Below are 22,658 nucleotides of genomic sequence, written 5' to 3' on the forward strand. Positions count from 1 at the left end.
CAATAGTGTTTACTTGCTTCATCATGAGCCCCAAGTCCCTGGACTGATATCCCTTATTTACTAGTAATGTCATATGGGGTGCAGCACCCGGCACCCCATACCATTTGTCAAAAAAGGTTTTCCATTTGATCTGTAAGGCTGCCCCTTGTTTTCCAACTATTATAGCTTCTGCCCTTAAGTGATGCTGACCGCATGTTCCCAGGCGCCACAACCTTTCCTGCCCTATGTCCTGGGTTTCGTCAAAACGTATTGTACAATGTAGTTCAGTTTTGGGTGGGGTTGCTTCGGGTAATATGATCATTACTCCCTCTTTCCATCTGTTCCACGTATTCCAAATTTGATCTTCTATATTTCCTATCCAAATTACATTAGCTTTCCTAGCTTCCCCCATAAACAGCTGGGTATTTAATTTCTCCACGTTCAGGCCATTTCTGGTACATTCTAACTTTAATTCCAGCTTCAACAAGGTATCCCTACCTAGCAGATTAATGGGGGTTCCTTTAGATACCAATATCGGTAATATTATTTCCCTATTACTCATTTTTAAACTTACGGGGGTTGTGCATCGTGTTAACTGTGTTTTTCCCGAGAACCCTACAGTTTTAATAAATTTTCCTGACATGGGAAGGTGGGAGGCATACTGCGGCTGCACACAAGTATATGTAGCGCCAGTGTCTATCATCATAGGTGTTACTCGTCCCCCCAAAATTACCTGAACCATGGGTTCTTCTTCTGCCTCCTGTGTTATCATTGGGTAAAGTCCCTTCCCATCCGGGTTCTCTGGGCACCCCTAGTATCTAGCATAGGGATTCACAAGTCCAGTCGGGCCTCCGGCCGAGCCGGTTGGGGCTCATCCCCTGTGGGTCCCTGTTGGTACGGGCCAGGCCACGGACAGTGTGGGCAGTTCCTCCTCAGGTGCCCTACCTGATTGCATCCCCAACATATTCTATCAACTACCTGTCTGCCTACTGGCCTTCCTCTTCCCCTTCCTTGTGTTCCCCCTTGAGGGCCCCAATCCTGTCGGGGCTGATTCCCTGATCTGTTTTGCCCCTGATAGGACATTTGAGGAGAAGCTCCCCCAAAGACATTTATTATTGGCATGGGATTCTCTGGCCTCTGCCTGGCTCTGTCATAGGACTCACTCTGCATCAGTGTATCGTTCACTTCTGCTGTTTCAGCCAGGTCTGCTGTTACTGCCAGCATTTTCTTTCCTTTTTCACGCTCTTTCTTTTTTAGTTCTTCTAGTTGCATTTGCATCAACTTTCTCTGCACCTCTTCTTGTTGGTTCTCCATTTTTTGTCTCTCCTTACATTTGTCGACTGCATGAACCAGGTGGTCCCTGAACTGGGAGTGGGATATGGTTGACAATTCCACCACCTCCTCCAGTCTGGACTTAACTCGAGGAGACATGGCGTCCACTATAGCGGTCCGAAACAAAGCGGTCATCAACTCGTTACCGTCTATGTTTTGTTCGGTTTCAAGTCTCCACTTTTTCAGTTGATCCTCCAGATAAGCCGCTGGGTTCTCCGTGTCCCCCAGCGGTTCTCCTTTCAATGTCTTTAGGTTCACTTTGAGCGGGTAACAGTCTCTGAGGGCCTGCCATACCCTCTGCCTGACTCGATCAAATGGCGTGCCATCAATCATCGGGTTATTTGCTGCGTTTTTTATCCCAGCCATTTCACATAGTTCTGCTAACTTCGTGGTTCCTATTACCTTCACCAGTAGTGCCTTCAAATCTCCCATAGCCAATAATCATCCTGTAGTCTCCTCCTCAAAGGCCCTAATCCATTTTCCTGCCCCGTTATATATGCTGGGCAAGGTGTTTTTCAGCCCTTCTAGGTCTCGGGTCGCCCAAGGAATATACTGGGTTTGTCCTGCCTTTTTCAAAAGTAACGGCATCATTCCATCCCTCAGCTCCTGTCTCTCGTTCACCATCTCTTGTTGTGGCTCTATCTGTATACTTTCCCACCTCATTCTTTCCTGGGCATACCCCTGGCTTTCCTTTCTTTCTCTTTCTATAGTTTTTTCCAACTCCCTCATCTCCATCTCTAAGTGCTTCATGGATGCCTCTATTTCTCTTCTACGCTCCCTTGTTCTTTCCCCATCACTTTCTAATTCTGCTTCATTCTCACAGTTTTGCCCTGTTGATTAATGCCTGTTGATTAATGCCTGTTGATTACTCGCCTGTGTTTCTGCGTTGCGGTCTCCCTCATACTCCTCATTTGCTGCCTGACGGATCTCACAAATCTTTCTGTACCTGAGATCCCTGAGGACCTGCAATCTTTTAATGTCTCCTTCTAGTTCCTGTTCTTCTTGCCTTATCCTTTCCTTTTCTCGCTGCCCCCTTCTTTGTCTATATTCCTTTATGTCTTGCCCATTCCTCCAAACTTCGACCTCTCCCTCTATCTCCACTATCCCTTTCACCAACGGGCATTGCTTTATTCCGTACTGGCTGGAATAGGGAGGAAAGATACCCAGGGTCCCTTAGGCTGGGGTACAGAGTTGATTTTTCCCCCTGAAGCTCCTGACTTTCATGCTGTTTTTCGGGTTTTTCACTCTTGTTTGGGGTGGTATTCTTTTCCTGGTATGCTTTCCTCAGCCTTTCTCCTTCTATTCTAAACAATTTAAGCACGCCTAGTTCTTTTTCCTTTTTTGTTACTCGGATTTCTGATTTATCCTTAGGCTTATAGTTCTTAATCAGCACTTCCATTTCGTCACACATATTTATATCAAATGTGCCTTCCCTGGGCCATTTTGTGACTAATTTTCCCGTCCTTTTTTCCCATTTTTTAGTGTTTTTTAATATCCTTTTTGGATATGGGGAATTTCTTACTTAGTATTTCAACTGCAGTTATTTTATTCATTGTACTAGTCTTATTTTAGTGCACTTGGTCAGTCAGTTTAAATGCAGTTCTTGTTCTCACTCCGTTCGTCTCTATAGTCACTATGCTACCTACTACGCTATTTCTATTTTCCACAGATCTACTATATTCCTTTAATATTTTGCAATTTTTATTTTTTACAGTTCAACTATAATTCCTTTAATATTTTGCAATTTTTTATTTTTTATGTTATCCAATTATTCCAATTTTTGATCCTGCCCGAACAGACCCCTAGCCGACCAGAGTAATCCCCGGTTAACTAGAGCGGTATCCACAGGACGTTTTATCCTGCCTATCCAGACCCCTAGCTAACCAGAGTGATCCCCAGTTAACTAGAGCGGTATCCACAGGACGTTATAGGGAGAAGGCCAATGATGATGATTTCAGATTTGTTGCAGTAGCAGCAGCAATCAGCAGTAGCAGCAGCAGCAATCACCAGTAGCAGCAGCAGCAATCAGCAGTAGCAGCAGCAGCAGCAGCAATCAGCAGTAGCAGCAGCAGCAAGCAGCAGCAGTAGCAAGCAGCAGCAAGCAGCACCAAGCTGTGTTGCTTGGGAAGTAGTGTGTGGGGATTGTGTGGGGATTGTGTGGGGATAATAAGGAGTAAGACCTGTGTGATCTCCCGGACTAGTTTCGATCGCCTAGCTTGGGGTCGGAGAGGAATTTCCCGGATTTTTTCCCAAATTGGCCTGGGTTTTTTATCCGGTTTTTCGCCTCTCCCAGGAGATCACTCAGTTCTTTTGGGTGGGCGGTTGGAGCGGTTGGAGTAGCGGCCGGGCGGTAGGTTTAGTAACCGAGCGCGGGGCTTTGTTTGGAGAGTATGACTGCCAGGGCAGTTTTTTGTTCTGGGTGTCAGATGTGGGGAATCTGGGAGTCTGATAGTCTTCCAGACATCCACATCTGCGCCAGGTGTGACGAGATGGGGCTCCTAAGGGACCGTATTAGGAACCTGGAGCGGCAGATTGATGACCTCCGTCTGATCAGGGAGAGTGAGGAGGTTATAGATAGGAGTTACAGGGAGGTGGTCACTCCTAGACCACGGGAGGTAGACAAGTGGGTCACTGTTAGGGGGGGCAAGGAACAGAGGCAGGGACTAGGGAGTACCCCAGTGGCTGTACCCCTTGGAAATAAGTACTCCTGTTTAAGTACTGTTGGGGGGGACAGCCTACCTGGGGGCAACGACGGTGCCCGGGCCTCTGGCAAGGAGTCCGGCCCTGTTGCTCAGAAGGGTAGGGAAAGGAAGAGGAGAGCAGTAGTAATAGGGGACTCTATAGTGAGGGGGTCAGATAGGCGTTTCTGTGGACGCAGTCGGGAGACCCGGATGGTGGTTTGCCTCCCTGGTGCCGGTGTCCGGGATGTGTCTGAGCGTGTCCAGGATATCCTGAAAGGGGAGGGAGAGGAGCCAGAGGTCGTGGTACATATAGGTACCAACAATATAGGTAGGATAAGGGAAGAGGTCCTGAAAGGAGAATTCAGGGGGCTAGGAAGAGAGTTAAAAAAAAGGACTTCCAAAGTAATAATCTCAGGCTTACTGCCTGTGCCACGCGATAGTGAGAATAGGAATGGAGTGAGGTGGAGGATAAATACGTGGCTGAGGAACTGGTGCAGGGAGCAGGGTTTCAAGTTTCTGGATCATTGGGACCTCTTCTGGGGGAAGTATGACCTGTACAAAAAGGACGGGTTGCATCTGAACCCGAGGGGAACCAATATCCTGGCGGGGAGATTTGCTAAAATAACTGTGGAGACTTTAAACTAGTACGGTTGGGGGGAGGGACTCAAACACAGATAGCTAATAGGCAGTGTGTGAGGCAGGAGGCAGAAAAGGGAAACACTCAGACCCAATATGTAGGAGAGAAAGAAGGGAAAAGAAATAAACTGAGAATAAGAAATGATGGGTCCCTTAAATGTGTATATTTTAATGCTAGGAGCATTGTAAGAAAGGTGGATGAGCTTAGAGCCTGGATTGACATCTGGAAGTATGATGTTGTGGCGATCAGTGAAACATGGTTGCAGGAGGGTTGCGATTGGCAATTAAATATTCCAGGATTTCATTGTTTCAGATGTGATAGAATCGGAGGGGCAAGAGGTGGGGGTGTTGCATTGCTTGTCAGGGAGGATATCACAGCAGTGCTTTGGCAGGACAGACTAGAAGGCTCGATTAAGGAGGCTGTTTGGGTGGAACTCAGAAATGAGAAAGGTTTAGCAACACTTATAGGGGTGTATTATAGACCGCCAAATAGGGAACGAGAATTGGAAGAGCAAATATGTAAGGAGATAGCAGATATTAGTAGTAAGCACAGAGTGGTGATTGTGGGTGATTTCAATTTTCCGTATATAGACTGGGAATCACATTCTGTTAAAGGGCTGGATGGTTTGGAGTTTGTAAAATGTGTGCAGGATAGTTTTTTGCAGCAATACGTAGAGGTGCCTACCAGAGAAGGGGCAGTGTTGGACCTCATGTTAGGAAATGAGATGGGTCAGGTGACGGAGGTATGTGTTGAGGAGCACTTTGGGTCTAGTGATCATAATGCCATTAGTTTCAATATCATTATGGAGAAGGTCAAATCTGGACCAAGGGTTGAGATTTTGGATTGGAGAAAGGCTAATTTTGAGGAGATGAGAAAGGATTTAAAAGGAGTGAAATGGAAATTGTTGTTTTATGAAAAGGATATAATAGAGAAATGGAGGATATTTAAAGGTGAAATTTTGAGAGTACAGAGTCTTTATGTCCCTGTTCGGTGGAAAGGAAAGAATAATAATTTGAAAGAGCCGTGGTTTTCCAGGGAAATTGGACACTTGGTTCGGAAAAAGAGGGAGATATACAATAAATATAAGCGGCAGGGAGTAAATGAGGTTCTTGAGGAATATAAAGAATGTAAAAGGAATCTTAAAAAGGAAATTAGAAAAGCGAAAAAAAGATATGAGGCTGCTTTGGCAAGTAATGTAAAAGTAAACCCCAAGGGGTTCTACAGATATGTCAATAGCAAAAGGATAGTGAGGGGTAAAATTGGTCCATTAGAGAGTCAGAGTGGACAGCTATGTGCTGAGCCGGAAGAAATGGGGGAGATATTAAACAATTTCTTTTCTTCGGTATTTACCGAGGAGAAGGATATTGAATTATGTGAGGTAAGCGAAACAAGTAGAGTAGTGATGGAAATTAGGAGGATTAAAGAAGAGGAGGTACGGACACTTTTGAAGAATATAAAAGTGGATAAGTCTCCAGGTCCTGATAGGATATTCCCTAGGACATTGAGGGAAGTTAGTGCAGAAATAGCAGGGGCTATGACGGAAATATTTCAAACGTCATTAGAAACAGGGATGGTGCCGGAAGATTGGCGCATTGCGCATGTTGTGCCTTTGTTTAAAAAAGGTTCTAAAAGTAAACCTAGCAATTATAGACCTATTAGTTTGACGTCTGTGGTGGGAAAATTAATGGAAAAGATACTTAGGGACAATATATATAATTATTTGGATAATCAAGGCCTGATTAGAAACAGTCAACATGGATTTGTGCCTGGAAGGTCATGTTTGACTAATCTTCTTGAATTTTTTGAAGAGGTTACCAGGGAAATTGATAAGGGCAAGGCTGTGGATGTTGTCTATATGGACTTCAGTAAGGCATTTGACAAGGTTCCACATGGAAGGTTGATTAAGAAGGTTAAATCGTTGGGTATTAATAGTGAGGTTGCAAGATGGATTCAACAATGGCTGAATGGGAGATACCAGAGGGTAACGGTTGACAATTGTATGTCAGGTTGGAGGCCAGTGTCTAGTGGAGTGCCCCAAGGATCTGTGTTGGGTCCACTGTTGTTTGTCATTTACATTAATGATCTGGATGATGGTGTGGCAAATTGGATTAGTAAATATGCAGATGATACTAAGATAGGTGGAGTAGTTGATAGTGAGGTAGATTTTCAAAGTCTACAGAGAGACTTGGGCCTTTTGGAAGGGTGGGCTGAAAGATGGCAGATGGAGTTTAATGCTGATAAGTGTGAGGTGCTGCATTTTGGTAGGACAAATCAAAATAGGACGTACAGGGTAAATGGTAGGGAATTGAGGAATGCAGTGGAACAGAGGGATCTGGGAATAACTGTGCATTGTTCCCTGAAAGTGGAATCTCATGTGGATAGGGTGGTGAAGAAGGCGTTTGGTATGCTTGCCTTTATAAATCAGAGCATCGAGTATAGAAGTTGGGATGTAATGTTGAAATTGTACAGGGCATTGGTGAGGCCGAATCTGGAGTATGGTGTGCAGTTCTGGTCGCCAAATTATAGGAAGGATGTCGACAAAATGGAGAGGGTACAGAGGAGATTTACTAGAATGTTGCCTGGGTTTCAGCACTTAGGCTACAGAGAGAGGTTGAACAGGTTGGGTCTTTATTCTTTGGAGCGTAGAAGGTTGAGGGGGGACTTGATAGAGGTTTTTAAAATTTTGAGAGGGACGGACAGAGTTGACGTGGGTAGGCTTTTCCCTTTGAGAGTGGGGAATATTCCAACAAGGGGACATAGCTTCAGAATTGAGGGACAAAGGTTTAGGGGTAACATGAGGGGGAACTTCTTTACTCAGAGGGTTGTGGCTGTATGGAATGGGCTTCCGGTGGAAGTGGTGGAGGCTGGCTCGATTTTATTATTTAAGAGTAAATTGGATAGGTATATGGATAGGAGGGGATTGAAGGGTTATGGTCTGAGTGCAGGTAGATGAGACTAGGTCAGGGAGAATGGTCGGCGTGGACTGGTAGGGCCGGACAGGCCTGTTTCCATGCTGTAGTTGTTATATGTTATATGTTTTATCCTGCCCATCCAGAACCCTAGCTAACCAGAGTAATCCCCGGTTAACTAGAGCGGTATCCACAGGACGTTTTATCCTGCCTATCCAGACCCCTAGCTAACCAGAGTGATCCCCGGTTAACTAGAGCGGTATCCACAGGACGTTTTATCCTGCCCGTCCAGAACCCTAGCTAACCAGAGCAATCCCAGGTTAACTAGAGCAGTATCCACAGGACGCCTCATCTATTCAGTCCCCTATCCTCTTAGGGCGGTATCCACGAGGTCTTCGTGACGTCACAAATCCACTTTCTTAACTTATCTATTTTCTATTTACCCCACTGCGCAGCCCTCTTGAGCAATCCTCCGGGTCTCTTTTTAGAATAGTTTAGACAGATTCTTTGGATCGGAGAGGCCCTTTAACCGCCTAGACGCTTCTGTGTCACCAGCGGCCCCCCGTTTCAACAGGTTATAAGTCCAAATGAAGCGGAAAACCGCCTACCTTTTAGCGGGTGGCCACCCTTGTCCTGTTGTTCCGGGGAGACCCCGTGGGGCTAGGAAGCGCCCTTGGCTGGTCGTCCTTTATCGAACGGGCCTCTTTCCGATCCTGCCGACTACGCCAATTTTGTCGTGTGTACCGGTGTTCGAAATGAAGCAGATGACACGGAGAATTCTTCAAGAAGTTAAAAGCCTTTATTTGCAAACAACGGCTGGAACAATCAGGATGTCAACCATCTGACTGCCCACTTAGTACACCGGGCAGCCTATTTTTTATAGGATTATTCTAAACCTTATCTCCTTTGCATTACCTCATACCCACACTCCTTTCTTCAGTCCTTCATTTCTTTGTAGTACCTGTTTGTCCCACCACCATTAAATCCCATTTAGTAATATATCCTTATCACAATGCTCATATCCCTTCATATTTCGCCTCCTTTATTTCCTGCTAGTCCATCCCTCACATACATCCATCACCCCAAGGCCTATGTTTTTCCTTATCTCTTCTCTTGCCACCATTAAATCCCATTCATTGATGAATGTCTGCATCTCTTCGGATTCTGCTACCCTTATCATCTCGGCTAAAGCAAGGGTACTAGCTAAAGCAAAGGAGTGTTATGTTACAGAGACGTGTCAAGGGTAAAGAATGTCTAGAGCGCCTTAATTAGTTACAGAGAGGCGCCTAATGCCTAAGTAGTTACAAACCTTAAACATCAATGTGTAAAATAATACCGTAACAATGTCTAATGTATAAAATAATATCATGCATAAAATAATATCGTATTATCTCCCATAGTCCCTGAACTGAAGAACGGATACGCTGGCTGAGGACTCAGCCCAGAAGAGCTACAGGAGGATGATTACTGGGAGATGGTTCACTAGGATGTTCCCTGGATCAGAACATTCTAGTTACAAGAAGAGATTGGATAGAATGGGGTGTTTTCCCCAGGGTGGAGGAGTCTGAGGGGTGATCTGATCTGAGGTGCACAAAATCATCAGGAGATCCATATGGTAAACATAAGGTGGTGCGGGCACCCAAAGCAGATTAAAGGGGAGGAGGTTTAGAGTGAACTTGAGTGGTATCTACTTCACACACATAGTGGTTGGAATCTGGAAAGCACTGCTGAGGAGGTTGTTGATGCAGGTAAGCTTGCAACATTGTAGCATCCCAATACAAATTCAATCACCAAGCAGAGAAAGCTACGGCCCACCGGGGATAAATGGGACCCATTCCTTCTCTCCAGTGATGCTGCCTGCCCCGCTGAGTTACTCCAGTATTTTGTGTCTATCTTCGATTTAAACCAGCATCTGCAGTTCCTTCCTACATACGGAGGCTAATCTTTGTAGGAAAGAAACTGGAGATGCTGGTATAAATCGAAGGTAGACACAAAATGCTGGAATATCTCAACGGGTTAGGCAGCATCTTTGGAGAGAAGGAAAGCAGACCTCCCAACACTTGATTTTACAAATTCAGAATTTTGATGTCCAAAATTCAGCATTTTACACCAAAATTCATAATATGGCGTGTAATGCAACTTTTCAGCAAACAAATGGTATGCACGCCCAATGCGCGTACGCGATGCGCTACATTCATGTGTGGAAAACTACTATTATTTCCAACAGTCTGTAGTTCTTGCACTACATGTACAATGTCAGACCTGTCATGAGTATATTCAGTCTGAAGAAGGGTCTCGACCCGAAACGTTGCCCATTCCTTCTCTCCCGAGATGCTGCCTGACCTGCTGTGTTACTCCAGCATTGTGTGAATAAATACCTTCGATGAGTAAATTCTGCTATTTATAGAAAGATTATTGAACAGAAATATTTTTCACAACACAAAGAAAAAATTGATTTGTTTTGTTATCTCTGTTTTGCTACACAAAATGTATGACTAAGTTATGAAGAAAGAGTTTCATTTAAAACTGCACATACCTAATTTCATTGAACACATACTTGCTCCAGTGATCTTCAACAGCATATCACAAAAGTCCATGGTCCCCCCACCCCCTGCTACCCTCTCCACCACCCCCACTACCCTCTCCACCAACTCCCCCCTACTCCCCCTTTCCCCAGCCTCCCGTCCAACCCCCCACTCCCGCCTCCGCCCTACTCACCCCCTTTCCCGCCCTCCCTACCCCATCTTTTCCCTCACCTTCACTACCCCTCCCCCGACCCCCACTCCCCCCTCCCCTGCACCCCATCCCCTCTCAAAATCAACGGGCCTCGCGCTATGCAGCGAGGCAAGCGACGAGGCGAGGCCAACGGCATGTCAAGGCGAGGCCAGCGGCGAGGCCAGCGGCGAGAGGCGGGGCGGGGCGAGAGGCAGGACGAGCGGCGAGGTATGGGTTTTGCGGAACAATGTGAGGTGAATTCACAGTGGCGGAAATGAAATAAGAAAGCGGAATCTTTCCACCAAATCCGGAAGGGTTGGGAGGTCTGGGAATGGGTGACGTTTTTCTGGTCGAGACCCTTCTTCAGACTGATTTCAGGAGAGGGGGGTGGGACAAAGATAGAATGTGCCACTGTATGTTTCTTTTTTTTTTTCCTAATCAGATGTGCAGCACTTTGGTCAACGTGGGTTGTTTTTAAATGTGCTATACAAATAAAATTGACTTGACTTGACTTGACTTGGTCAGGAAGACTAGTGGGAGAACTGGAAAGGGGGAGGGGATAAAGAGGGAAAGCAGGGACTATCAGAAGTTAAAGTCAATGTTCATCCTGCTGGGGTGTAAACTACTCATGTGAAATATGAGGTGCTGTTCCTTCAATTTGCGCTGGGCCTCACTCTGACAATGGAGGAGGCCCGGGATAGAAAGATCAGATTGAGAATGGGGATCTAGTCGTGCAGGTCCATTGTTCCTTGAAGGTGAAGTCGCAGGTAGATCAGGTGGTCAAAAAGCTTTTGGAACATAGGCCTTCATCAGCCAGAGTATTGAGTATAGAACGCAGATACAAAATGTTGGAATAACTCAGGGGTTTGGCAATATCTCGGGAGAGAAGGAACGGATGACGCTTTGGTCGAGACCCTTCTTCAGACTGTAGAATTTGGGAGGTCATGTTGCAGTTGTATAAGACGTGGGTGAGGCCGTATTTAGAGTATTGTGTTCAGTTCTGGGCACCGTGTTAGAGAAAAGATGTCAAGCTTGAAAGGGTGTAGAGAAGACTTACGAGCATCAGCCACCTGAAAGGAAGCATGCAGGTACAGCAGGCAGTGAAGAAAGCCAATGGAATGTTGGCCTTCATAACAAAAGGAGTTGAGTATAGAAGCAAAGAGGTCCTCCTGCAGTAGCACAGGGCCTTAGTGAGACCACACCTGGAGTACTGTGTGCAGGTTTGGTCTCCAAATTGGAGGAAGGACATTCTTGCTATTGAGGGGGTGCAGCATAGGTTCATGAAGTTAATTCCCCGAATGGCGGAACTGTCGTATGTTGAAAGACTGGAGCGACTGGACTTGTATACACTGGAATTTAGAAGGATGAAGGTCTTATTGAAACATATAAAATTATTAAGGCAGGAAACATGTTCCCAATGTTGGGGGAGTCCAGAATCAAGGGCCACAGTTTTAGAATAAGGGGTAAGCCATTTAGAATGGAGATGAGGAAAAACCTTTTCACTCAGAGTTGTAAATCTGCGGAATTCTCTGCCTCAGAAGGCAGTGGAGGCCAATTCTATGGATGCTTTCAAGAGAGAGTTAGATAGAGCTCTTAATGATAACGGAGTCAGGGGGTATGGGGAGAGGGCAAGAACGGGGTACTGATTGTGCATGATCAGCCATGATCACATTGAATGGCGGTGTTGGCTTGAAGGGCTGAATGGCCTACTCCTGCAGCTTTTGTCTATTATCGCATACAACAAATAATGCTCCTACATTTTCGCCATTTCCAACGGGATCCTAACACTAGTCACATCTTCCCATCTCCACCCATTTCCACCTTCCGCAGAAACCGTTCTCTCCGCAACTCCCTGGTTAACTCATCTCTTCCCACCCAAACCACCCCCTCCCCAGGTACCTTCCCTGCAACCACAGGAGATGCGACACCTGTCCCAAAACCTCCTTCCTCGACTATGTCCAGGGATCCCAAAAGTCCTTTCAGGTTAGGTAGAAGATCAATTGCACCTCTTCCAAATTCATCTACTGTATCCGTTGTTCAAGATGCGGACTCATATACATCGGCGAGACCAAATGCAGACTGTTCGATCATTTCGCTGAACACCTTTGCTCCGTCCACCTGAACCTACCCGATCTCTCGGTTGCTAAACACTTTAATTCTCCTTCCCTTTCCGACACTGACCTTTCTGTCCTAGGTCCCCTCCATTGTCAGAGTGAGGCCAAACACAAATTGGAGGAATAGCATCTCATATTTCGCTTGAGCAGCTTACAGCCCAGAGGTATATTGATTTCGCTAATTTCAACTAACCCCGGCATTCCCTCTCTCTCTATCCCTCCCTCACCCAAGCCGCACCAGCTTCTCGTTTTCACCCAACAAACAGCTAACAATGGCCTGTTTCCTTTATCATTGTTACTTTTTTGCATATCTTTCATCCATTGTTCTTTATGTTTCTACATCATACTCTAGATCTCTCATTTCCCTTTTTCCCAACTGAAGGGTCTCGATCCGAAAGTCACCCATTCATTCTCTCCAGAGACGCTGACGGTCCCGTTGAGTTACTCCAGCTTTTTGTGACACTGAGGCCTCCAATTTGTGAAGCCAAAGAATGTGAGCAAGAAAAGGGGGCCACAGATAGAGGAGAACAAAGATTTCAGAGGGTCACAGGAGTGGAGGAGGTGACAGACTGAGTGAGGGTGTGAGGACCAAGGAGGGATTGGTACACTAGGATGAGAATGCTCAAACTGAGGCAGGGAGTAAGACACTAACACACTCACTGTTCACTGCCCGGCAGGCAGGAAGAGAAGACCCCGATGTCCACAGTGGAGGAGCAGTCAGGCCCACAAGACTCCACCAGTCAGGCCCCAGATCCACACGGGAATGGCAGAGAGCAAGGACCAGCTCGTCTGATACAATCGCCGCTTTCTCCATCTCTCCAAACCAGTCTGCAAACCACAAGAGCATCCGTGAGATCACCTCTCATTCTTCTCAACTCCAGCAAGTACAGACCGACCCCACTTCAGTCCAGTCCTTTACCTCAGGCTCCACCCCCGGGCCCAGGCCCCTCCCCCTCCGTGGGACTCGCCGCCGCCCCGCGCCGCGGACCGGTCGGTTGCCAGGGGAACGACGTCAGTGACGCCAAACGGTGTCTGTGGCGTCATCGCGCAAATGGCTCGCCGACGTTTTCCCGCATCATGTGACCCGGGCCGCAACCCGGGGGGAGGGGAAGAGTGAGCTGTCAATCAGAGAAGCCGCTGCGGGCAGTCACTTTTCCCAGGAGGGAAACTGATCTGCCAACAGTCATAAAACACAAGGTACATGATATTTGATATTGAGTTGCCAGAAACTGAATTATTTTAATAATTGTAAAAATAATTAATTTCAATTTATCAATTTAAAATACTTTATTGGCATGATAAGATACATCATTATATTGCTAAAGTATAGAACATAGCATACATATTTAAAATGCATGAATATAAAAACAAGTATACGATGCATGGGTCGATATGCCCCTGTACATATATATATATATATATATATATATATATATATATATATATATTTATTCACGCAATACATTTATAGTCTTTTATCGATTGCTACTGGTTCTTGCAGTTGTAAACAGTACAGCAAGGTAGCACGTTTAGCAGGTCGATATTAATTTCCTTAGAGTCAATTTATGTATGAGTGTATGTGTACATGTTGGTCATTCACTGTCCCTCAGGTTGTGGCGTGCTGTTACGTATTGTGCGCCAAGATGTGCCGTATTTCCTTCGCCAAGGATTATTCTTAGTTTTGATATATCGTCTAGTTCTTTAAAATCTGGGGTCGCCAGACTGAGTTTTTCCAAATATATTTTTCGTATTTTATCGATTTTTTTACATTTTAAGAGAAAATGCACCTCTGTTTCAAACACATCTGTCAAGCAGTGACCGCATATTCTATTTTCTCTTGGTTGCCAAGATCTCTTCTGTCTTCCTTTTTCAACTGCCAAATGATGGTCACTTAACCTGTACTTGGTGAGGGTCTGTCTCTGCTTTATGTCTCTAACAGTTAAGAGATAGTCTGCCAATTTATAATCTCTTTTGAGGGCACGGTAGCACTCTAGTCTGCTTTGGCTTTTAGTTACTTTATCCCAATGTTCCAAATAGATTTCTTTGCATTGTTTAATAATTTGGTTCACTCTAACTGGTGATTGGAAAGCAGTGTTGATCTGAGACTGGTCAAGGTTTAACTGAGTTGGGGTAGTTAGTCTCAGTACCAACTGACACAGGGAGCTCTTTTCTGGGTTCCCCTCTTGGATTTGGAGGGCTTTGAACTGGAGGGTGTCTGGGGGACTAGATTTAAGGTGATTCCAAAAATTTAGTGCTCGTCTAAATAAAAAATAATACTGTCGTCGGTAGGGATGCCAACTATCTCACTCCCAAATGCGGGACAAGATGACGTCCAGAGTGTTTGGAGCTAAAATGTCGGAAACCTAGATTGTCTGGACCTAAACTGTCCGGACCTACAAAGTCGGGGCCTGCAGCGTCCAGGCTTACATCACCGTCCCCCCCCCCCCCCCCCCCTCATCGGGACAAACCAATTTAATACGGGACAAACCAATTTAGCCCAAAGTACGGGATGTCCCGGCTAATAAGGGACAGTTGGCAACCCTACTGCCAACAGTCATAAAACACTAGATACATGAAATTAAAGTGACGAGTGGAAAGGGTTGGGGATGTGCAAAGATTTGAGGGTGGGGGCAGGGTAGTCAGTCTACCCCACGACAGAAAGGGGAGGAGTTGCACAGTTTGATAACCTCAGGGAAGAGGGATATCCTGTGGTGGTCTGTACTGCATCATGGTGGAACTGTTACATAATGTGTCATTGAGTAGCATCCTCCCCTCCAAGACCACCTCCTATGAATCCGCTTCCACTCCCAGGACGGAGCCAGATGAGTTTGTGAATTCTGATGGTGTCTGTGGCCTTTGCCCTGCTGCTCCAGCACACAACAGCGAAGGAGGTGGCACTGACTACAACTGTTTGGTACAACCTCAGGTATTTCAACCCACACCACTGAACAAAGTCTTTGACTACACCTCTGCATTCAGCTTCTCTCCCATCAATGATGCAGCCCACAATTGCAGAGTCATCCAAAAACTTCTGCAGGTGGCAGGAGTCTAAGTTATATCTGAAGTCCAGTAGATGTTGAACAGGAAGAAAGAGAGTACCGTCCCCTGTGGGGCCCCCGTGTTGCTCACTACCATGTCCGAGACACAGTTCTGTTGCCTGACATTGTGGTCGTCCAGTCAGGTAGTTGGTGATCCAGGACACCAATGGTGCATCCACCCGCATCTTCGTCAGTTTGCTGCCCAGCAATGCAGGCCGGATGGTGTTAAGCACTGGAGAAGTTAAAAAAGATGACTCTCGCAGTGCTTCCCGGTTTCCGAAGACAATTTGCTGTCAAATGTGCAACTGGGGAAGTGAAATAGAAACTATTTTCTCAAGACAGAAACTTGAACAAAATAAATTGTTTCCAAGGCAGAAGCAATGAAAAAGATCAGAGATAATTTAATGAAAGAGATAAAGAGCAAAGAGGTGAGAGATGCAGCCAGTCAGAATCATGTAAAGAGTACGCATTTCTGATGAGATAAAATAAAATGGAAATTTATTGAGAAAGTGAGCGGTGATTCTGTGCAAAGTGAGTCTGAGGGGCAATGGTGGTAAATTGTTGACAGCAGAGTGAGTGGGAATCACTGCCAGGTAAGGAAGGCGAGAATTGGACGGGGCCTGAGGGTTGTATTACACTCAGAACGTGGTTCCAAAGTAGGACATGGTGCCTGAGAATGTAGTGGATGCAAGAACACTCACACAAGTGAACAAGTATCTGGAACAGCACTTGAAGCGTTGCAGTGTAGAAGGTTATGGAGCAAGTGCTGATAAACTGGACTGGTACAGGGGGGCTCTTGTTCGTCAGTATGAAGGGCCACATGGGTTGTCTCTGTACTGCACAATCCCATAAGTCTGTCAGAGTCACTACAGAGGATACAATGAACCTCGCAGAAATGGCTGTAAATCAGGAACTGGAAGTAAGGGGAATCCCTGAAAAATTGCAATCAAAATTGTTATCTAGACAGCTTTGGAGCTGAGGGCAGACAAGTCTCTGGGGCATCTTCTCATCATTCCAGGGAAAGGAGGCAAAGGTCTTGGCAAAGGTGAAGCAAAGCGGCACCGAAAAGTGCTTCGCGATAACATCCAGGGTATCACCAAGCCAGCCATCCGCCGCCTGGCTCGGCGTGGCGGGGTCAAGCGGATCTCGGGTCTGATCTACGAGGAGACCCGCGGGTTGCTGAAGGTTTTCCTAGAGAATGTGATCAGGGACGCGGTCACCTACACCGAGCACGCCAAGCGCAAGACGGTCACTGCCGTGGATGTGGTGTACGCTCTGAAACGCCAGGGATGCACTCTCTACGGGTTCGGCGGCTAAACAACTACCCCTTTATTCGAACACAAAACAAAGGCTCTTCTAAGAGCCGCCCACAGCCTCACAGAGAGAGCAGTGACTCGGGAGTGAGAGTAGATGCAGATTGTAATGTGCTTTAAGAAACGAGTTATTCGACCACTGAACACAAGAGTGTTTGGCTTGATCACTGCGGTCATTAGAAATGCAAATAACATCGGCAGCGCACAGTAAAAGACCACACACAAGGCGATGTCAGTTTCCCTTTTACTTTTATACCTCATGATTACTGCAGCAACAGGAGGGTCGACTCGAAACCGTTCTCTGGGTAACCGTCGCTTATTTCCAGTCACGAGCAGAGCTGAATTCCGTCTGCACCGGGATCCGGTCTGGAAATCCGCGCCGCATATCCGACAGAAACTTAATTTATTCACAAATATCAATAAAATACCGTCCTCGGTTCCCGACTGCGGTGAAATTGGCGGCAATTTAAAATTCAATCCGCAACCAATGATACTGCAGTCCGTGCTCTCTGCTTGGCTGAGCTTCCCCCACCCCACCCGCCGGTCACAAATCTCTATCCCCCCCCCCCCCCCCCCCCCCCGGCCTCAGACCTTCTGAAACCGCCGCCTGACAGACCTGCAGCCACTCGCAGGCATGGGACACCGTGAGTGACATCTGTGCTCCAGCGATTCAGAGGCTGTGGGCCGGCGCTTCACCAACGCTTTAACAGCCGGTCCCAGAGCCGGCTCCGTCATTCCAGTGCCTGTGTTTCACGCTGTGCTCCGACTGTTGACCAAAGCGGCGCGGAAGAGCGCTCCAGCCACGGGCGGAGTGAAGAAGCCTCATCGCTACAGGCCCGGCACCGTGGCTCTGAGGGAAATCCGGCGCTACCAGAAAGGGGGGGCAGGGTGTGGTGGAGAGAGACGCCCCTCCAAATAAGGGATACTGGGTAAATGTATGTAAAGGTATGTAAATTTGGAAGTAAATGCCTGTATTGAATGTGTAACCTCCGGAAATGTCGGATGGGTTTGTTTAAAAAAGATGTTTTGTATATGATATTTATTACTTGAATAAAGTATTTTTTGATATAAAAAAAAAAAAAAAGTTCAAGGAGAATGGCCCGGACCAAGCAGACAGCGCGCAAATCGACGGGAGGGAAAGCTCCTCGCAAACAGCTGGTGACCAAAGCGGCGCGGAAGAGCGCTCCAGCCACGGGCGGAGTGAAGAAGCCTCATCGCTACAGGCCCGGCACCGTGGCTCTGAGGGAAATCCGGCGCTACCAGAAATCCACCGAGCTGCTCATCCGCAATATTCACAAAATGCTGGAGTAACTCAGCAGGTCAGGCAGCATCTCGGGAGAGAAGGAATGGGTGACGTTTCGGGTCGAGACCCTTCTGCCCTTCCAGCGCCTGGTGCGGGAGATCGCTCAGGACTTCAAGACAGACCTGCGCTTCCAGAGCTCGGCCGTCATGGCCCTGCAGGAGGCCAGCGAGGCTTACCTGGTGGGGCTCTTTGAGGACACCAACCTGTGCGCCATCCACGCCAAGCGAGTCACCATCATGCCCAAAGACATCCAGCTGGCCCGCCGCATCCGCGGGGAGCGCGCCTGAACTCCACCAAGGACAACAAACGGCTCTTTTAAGAGCCACTAACCCGGCAGAAGAAAGTGCTGCGCCTTTGTCTTAATGTAATGTTTATCCCCACTCTGACAACAGAGGAGACCTAGGACAGAAAGGTCATCATGGCAACAGGAAAGCGTATGGGTTTGTTTAGCAACCAGGTGGACAGCAAAGGTGTTCAGCGACACAATCACCCAGTCCAATGTAATGGAGATAGACTTCGGGGATAGGGCCAGAGTACACCTGGAACATGGATTGTTCGACGTCCCCTACAAAGAGGCAGGCATGGCTGGGGCCCATGCGGGTGCCCATAACTATGCCTTTGCCTTGGAGGAAGTGGGAAGAGTCAAAGGAGAAGTTGTTAAGGGTGAGGACCAGCTCCGTTAGGCAGAGGGTATTAGATGTTTCTGCAGTTCAGGAAGAAACGGAGGGCTTTAAGGCCTTTCTTGTGGGGGATGGAGGTGTAGAGTGACTGAACATCCATAGTGAAGTTGAGGGAGTGGGGGCTAGGAAATTGGAAGTCATTAAAGAGAAGAAGGGCGTGTGAGATATCTTGGACATTGGTCAGGAGAGATTGGACCTGGGAGGATAGGATGGAGTCGAGATATGTGGAAAATATTTCAGTGGGACAGGAGCAGGCAGAAACAATGTGTCTGCCAGGGCAGTTGTGATGATAGATTTTGGGGAGAAGGTAAAACCAGGCTGAGCGGGGGTGGGAAACAATGAGGTTGGAGACTGGAAGGCAGACAGCCAGAAGTGATAAAATTAGAAATGGTCTGTGAAATTATGACCTGGTGTGTGGGATCATGGTCCAGGGATGGGTAGGAAGAGGGGTCCTAGAGCTGGCACTTAATATGTTATTTTCTAGAATAGATAATGGGATGCCTGCTTTCAAAACAACAGACTGCAGTCACTAAAAGTCAGTCACTTCACAATTAAAACAACAACAGCAACAAACCCAAACATCTTGTTCACGTTAATCCACTCTGAAGGGATAGATCACCAAGAGAAGTGTATGAAGATAGAAACAAACTAACGAGGAAGGAGAGGATGAAGTTTCCGTTTCAATGGAATGGGTAAGAATGCAGAGCAACACAATAGTTGGTAATGTCAAGTCAAGTCAATTTTATTTATATAGCACATTTAAAAACAACCCACTTTGACCAAAGTGCTGTACATCTGATTAGGTACTAAGGAAAAAATGAAACATACAGTAGCACACAAACATAACAGCACATACAAAACAGTTCACAGCGCCTCCTCAATGGGCCTCAAACGCTAGGGAGTAGAAATAGGTTTTGAGCCTGGACTTAAAGGAGTCGATGGAGGGGGCAGTTCTGATGGGGAGAGGGATGCTGTTCCACAGTCTAGGAGCTGCAACCGCAAATGTACTGTCAGGGCACAGACCTTTACATCAGCAGGCATTGTATTCTCAGGGTGTAGACCCATAACATACACTCATTCTCGTTGCTCCCCCTCTGTGTTTAGCAACATGCTCTCTCGTTGCTCCCCCTCTGTGTTTAGCAACATACACAGCACTGCATGTCAGGGCCACAGAGATTGGGTTAACATATGATGAGCTTTTGATGGCTCTGGTCCTGTACTTGCTGGAGTAGAGAAGGATGAGGGGGACCTCAATGAAACTTACAGAACAGTGAAGATATTGACGAGCAAGTTTGCAGATGATGCAGAAGTGGGTGGATTTGCAGATTGTGAAGATGATTGTCAAAAATTGCAGCAGGATCTTGATCGTTTGGCCAGATGGGCTGAAGAATGGCTGATAGAGTTTAATACAGATAAATGTGAGGTGTTGTATTTTGGGAAGTCTAACATGAGCAGGACCCACTGTGATTGGTAGGGCACTGGGTAGTGTTGTAGAACAGAGGGATCTAGTCATGCAGGTGCATGGTTTCTTGAAGGTGGAGTTGCAGGTGGATCGGGTGGTCAAAAAAGGCTTTTTGCACATTGGCCTTCATCAGCCAGAGTATTGAGTATAGAAGTTGGGAGGTCATGTTATAATAATAATAATATAATAATAAGCATTTATTTTATATAGCGCCTTATCGGGTGCTCAAAGCACTTTACAAAAACAATCAACATAAAAACAAACAGACAAACTATCCTAACGGAAAAGCGGCGAATAAACAACGCCAGCGTCCTCTCACGTCAGGGTCCGGCAGTAGACAACAAAAAGCACAGGACACACAGATACAATTTTTACACAAACAGCCATCACAGTGATTGCTCTAGGCACACCCTCACTGTGATGGAAGGCAAAGTCTTATCTCCTCCAGTTGTATAAGTCATTGGTGAGGCCAGATTTAGATTATTGTGTTCAGTTCTGGGCACCGTGTTATAGGAAAGATGTTGTCAAGCTGGAAAGGGTGTAGAGAAGATTTAAGTGGATGTTGCCAGGACTAGAGGTTCTGAGCTATAGGCAGAGGTTGAGTAGGCTGGTACTCTATTCCTTGGAGCGCAGGAGCATGAGGGATGATCTTATAGAGGTGTAGGAAAATAACTGCAAATGCTGGTACAAATCGAAGGTATCACAAAGTGCTGGAGTAACTCAGCAGGTCAGGCAGCATCCAGGAGAGAGGGAATGGGTGACGTTTCGGGTCAAGACCCTTCTTCAGACTGGTGTGTAAGACTTATAGAGGTGTGCAAGATCATGAGACGAATAGATCGGGTCTCTTGCTCAGAGTAGATGAATCACGGTCCAGAGGACATAGGTTTAAGATGAAGGGGAAAAGATTTAATAGGAATCTGAAGGGTAACTTTTTCACCCAAGGGTGGTAGATGTATGAAACAAGCTGCCAGAGAAGGTAGTTGAGGCAGGGACTATCCCAACATTTAAGAAACAGTTAGACAGGTACATGGATAGGACAGATTTGGAGGGATATGGACCATATGTGGGCCGGTGGTTCGTGTAGCTGGGACATATTGGCCGGTGTGGGAAAGTTGGGCCGAAGGGCACTGTTTCCACACTGTATCACTCGATGACTATGAAAGGCCTGTATAGAGTGGATGTGGAGAGGATGGTTGCACTCGTGGGAAAATCTAGGACTGGAAGTCACAACTTTAGAAAAAAAGGCTTTTAAAAAGGAGATGAGGAGGAATTTCTTTAGACAGGGTGCAGAGAATCTGTGGAATTCATTGACACAAAAGGCTGCAGAAGCCGTCAATTATTATTTTTAAAGCAAAAATTGACAGATTCTAGATCAGCACGGATGTCAGGGGTTATGGGAATAAGGTAGGAGAATGGGGTTGAGAGGGAAAGAAAGATCAGCCACGATTGAATGGTGGAGTAGCCTTGATTGGCCAAATGGTCTAATTCTGCTCCCATAATTTATGAACTTATGACTACATGCAACACAGGACAGTAATTAGTGACACAAACCCCAACAACCCAGCACTGCCTGTGGGGCCACAGATTCCCAGCACCAATTGCACTGCTGGACAGATAATGACAGTAACACAACACTGTGAAGCCACAGCCCAGACCATACCTAGCCCAGTGGGAACAGAGAGCTTTGCACCAACCACAGCAACACTGGAAGGACACAGACTCGTACAAACCAGCTCTGGACTGCAGAGACTGCCCAGTACAGTTCCAGCACTGACAGCAGGGCGATGGACAAGGAAAAAATAACCACAGTCCTGCAGGGACACAGACTGGTGCAACCTCAGCACGGGAGGGGGAGGTGAATCTCTGGAACTTTGACACAAATGAGTTGTGGAGACTGGATCACTAGAGATATTTGAAGAGAGAGGGGGGATACATTGTTGTGGAAGTTCAGTACTAACGTAATGTGGAATTCATTGAGTCATAGGGCCAAACAGCACGGAAACAAGCCTGTCACCCCAGCTTGCTCATGTACGTTATTCCCACTTGACAATATTTAACCCAGATCCCTCAAAATGTTTCTTACCCATGTACCTGTCCGAAAGTCTTTCAAATGTTATAGTTTCTGCCTCATCTACCTCCTCCAGCAGCTCTTTCCAAAGACCCACCATCCTCTTGTGAAAAAGTTACTTCTCAGATTCCTATTCTTTCCCTTCTCACTTAAAAGCTATGACCTCTGGTTCTTGATTCCTCTGCTCTGGGTGAAAGAATGAGCACAGAAGAGGAGTTGAGGCCTGGGACACATCAGCCATGATCACAGTGAAGGGATGGCAGGCCAGATGGCCAACTCCCACTCCTTGCTTTTGTGGTAATGAACGGACACAGGCCTTTACAACACAGTGCGCCACATTGTGATGACACAGACCTTTACTTTAGTTTAGTTTTGTTTATTGTCACATGTAAAGAAGTACATTGAAAAGCTTTTGTTGCATGTTAAG

The 22,658-nt window shown here is 46.5% G+C and overlaps 3 protein-coding genes and 1 long non-coding RNA gene across 4 annotated transcripts in view; 3 read left to right on the plus strand and 1 right to left on the minus strand.

Moving 5' to 3' along the window:
* LOC144609194 (histone H2AX-like) overlaps positions 1-22,658 on the plus strand; it is a 40,702-nt gene that overhangs the window by 16,107 nt on the left and 1,937 nt on the right. The gene's annotated exons all lie outside the window — the stretch shown is intronic.
* On the minus strand, positions 8,316-13,285 carry LOC144609208 (uncharacterized). Its single transcript, XR_013549304.1, has 2 exons — positions 13,028-13,285; positions 8,316-9,935 (listed from the first exon to the last, which is right to left on the minus strand). It is a non-coding gene; the product is annotated as an uncharacterized LOC144609208 (long non-coding RNA).
* LOC144609259 (histone H4-like) lies at positions 15,096-16,722 on the plus strand. Its single transcript, XM_078427687.1, has 2 exons — positions 15,096-15,293; positions 16,369-16,722. The coding sequence occupies exons 1-2, from the start codon at positions 15,096-15,098 to the stop codon at positions 16,720-16,722; spliced, it is 552 nt and encodes a 183-aa protein (XP_078283813.1).
* LOC144609260 (histone H3-like) lies at positions 17,814-18,308 on the plus strand. The gene is made up of 2 exons (XM_078427688.1): positions 17,814-18,007; positions 18,092-18,308. The coding sequence occupies exons 1-2, from the start codon at positions 17,814-17,816 to the stop codon at positions 18,306-18,308; spliced, it is 411 nt and encodes a 136-aa protein (XP_078283814.1).

This window comes from Rhinoraja longicauda, chromosome 34, assembly GCF_053455715.1.
Source record: "Rhinoraja longicauda isolate Sanriku21f chromosome 34, sRhiLon1.1, whole genome shotgun sequence".
Classification (NCBI taxonomy): domain Eukaryota; kingdom Metazoa; phylum Chordata; class Chondrichthyes; order Rajiformes; family Arhynchobatidae; genus Rhinoraja; species Rhinoraja longicauda.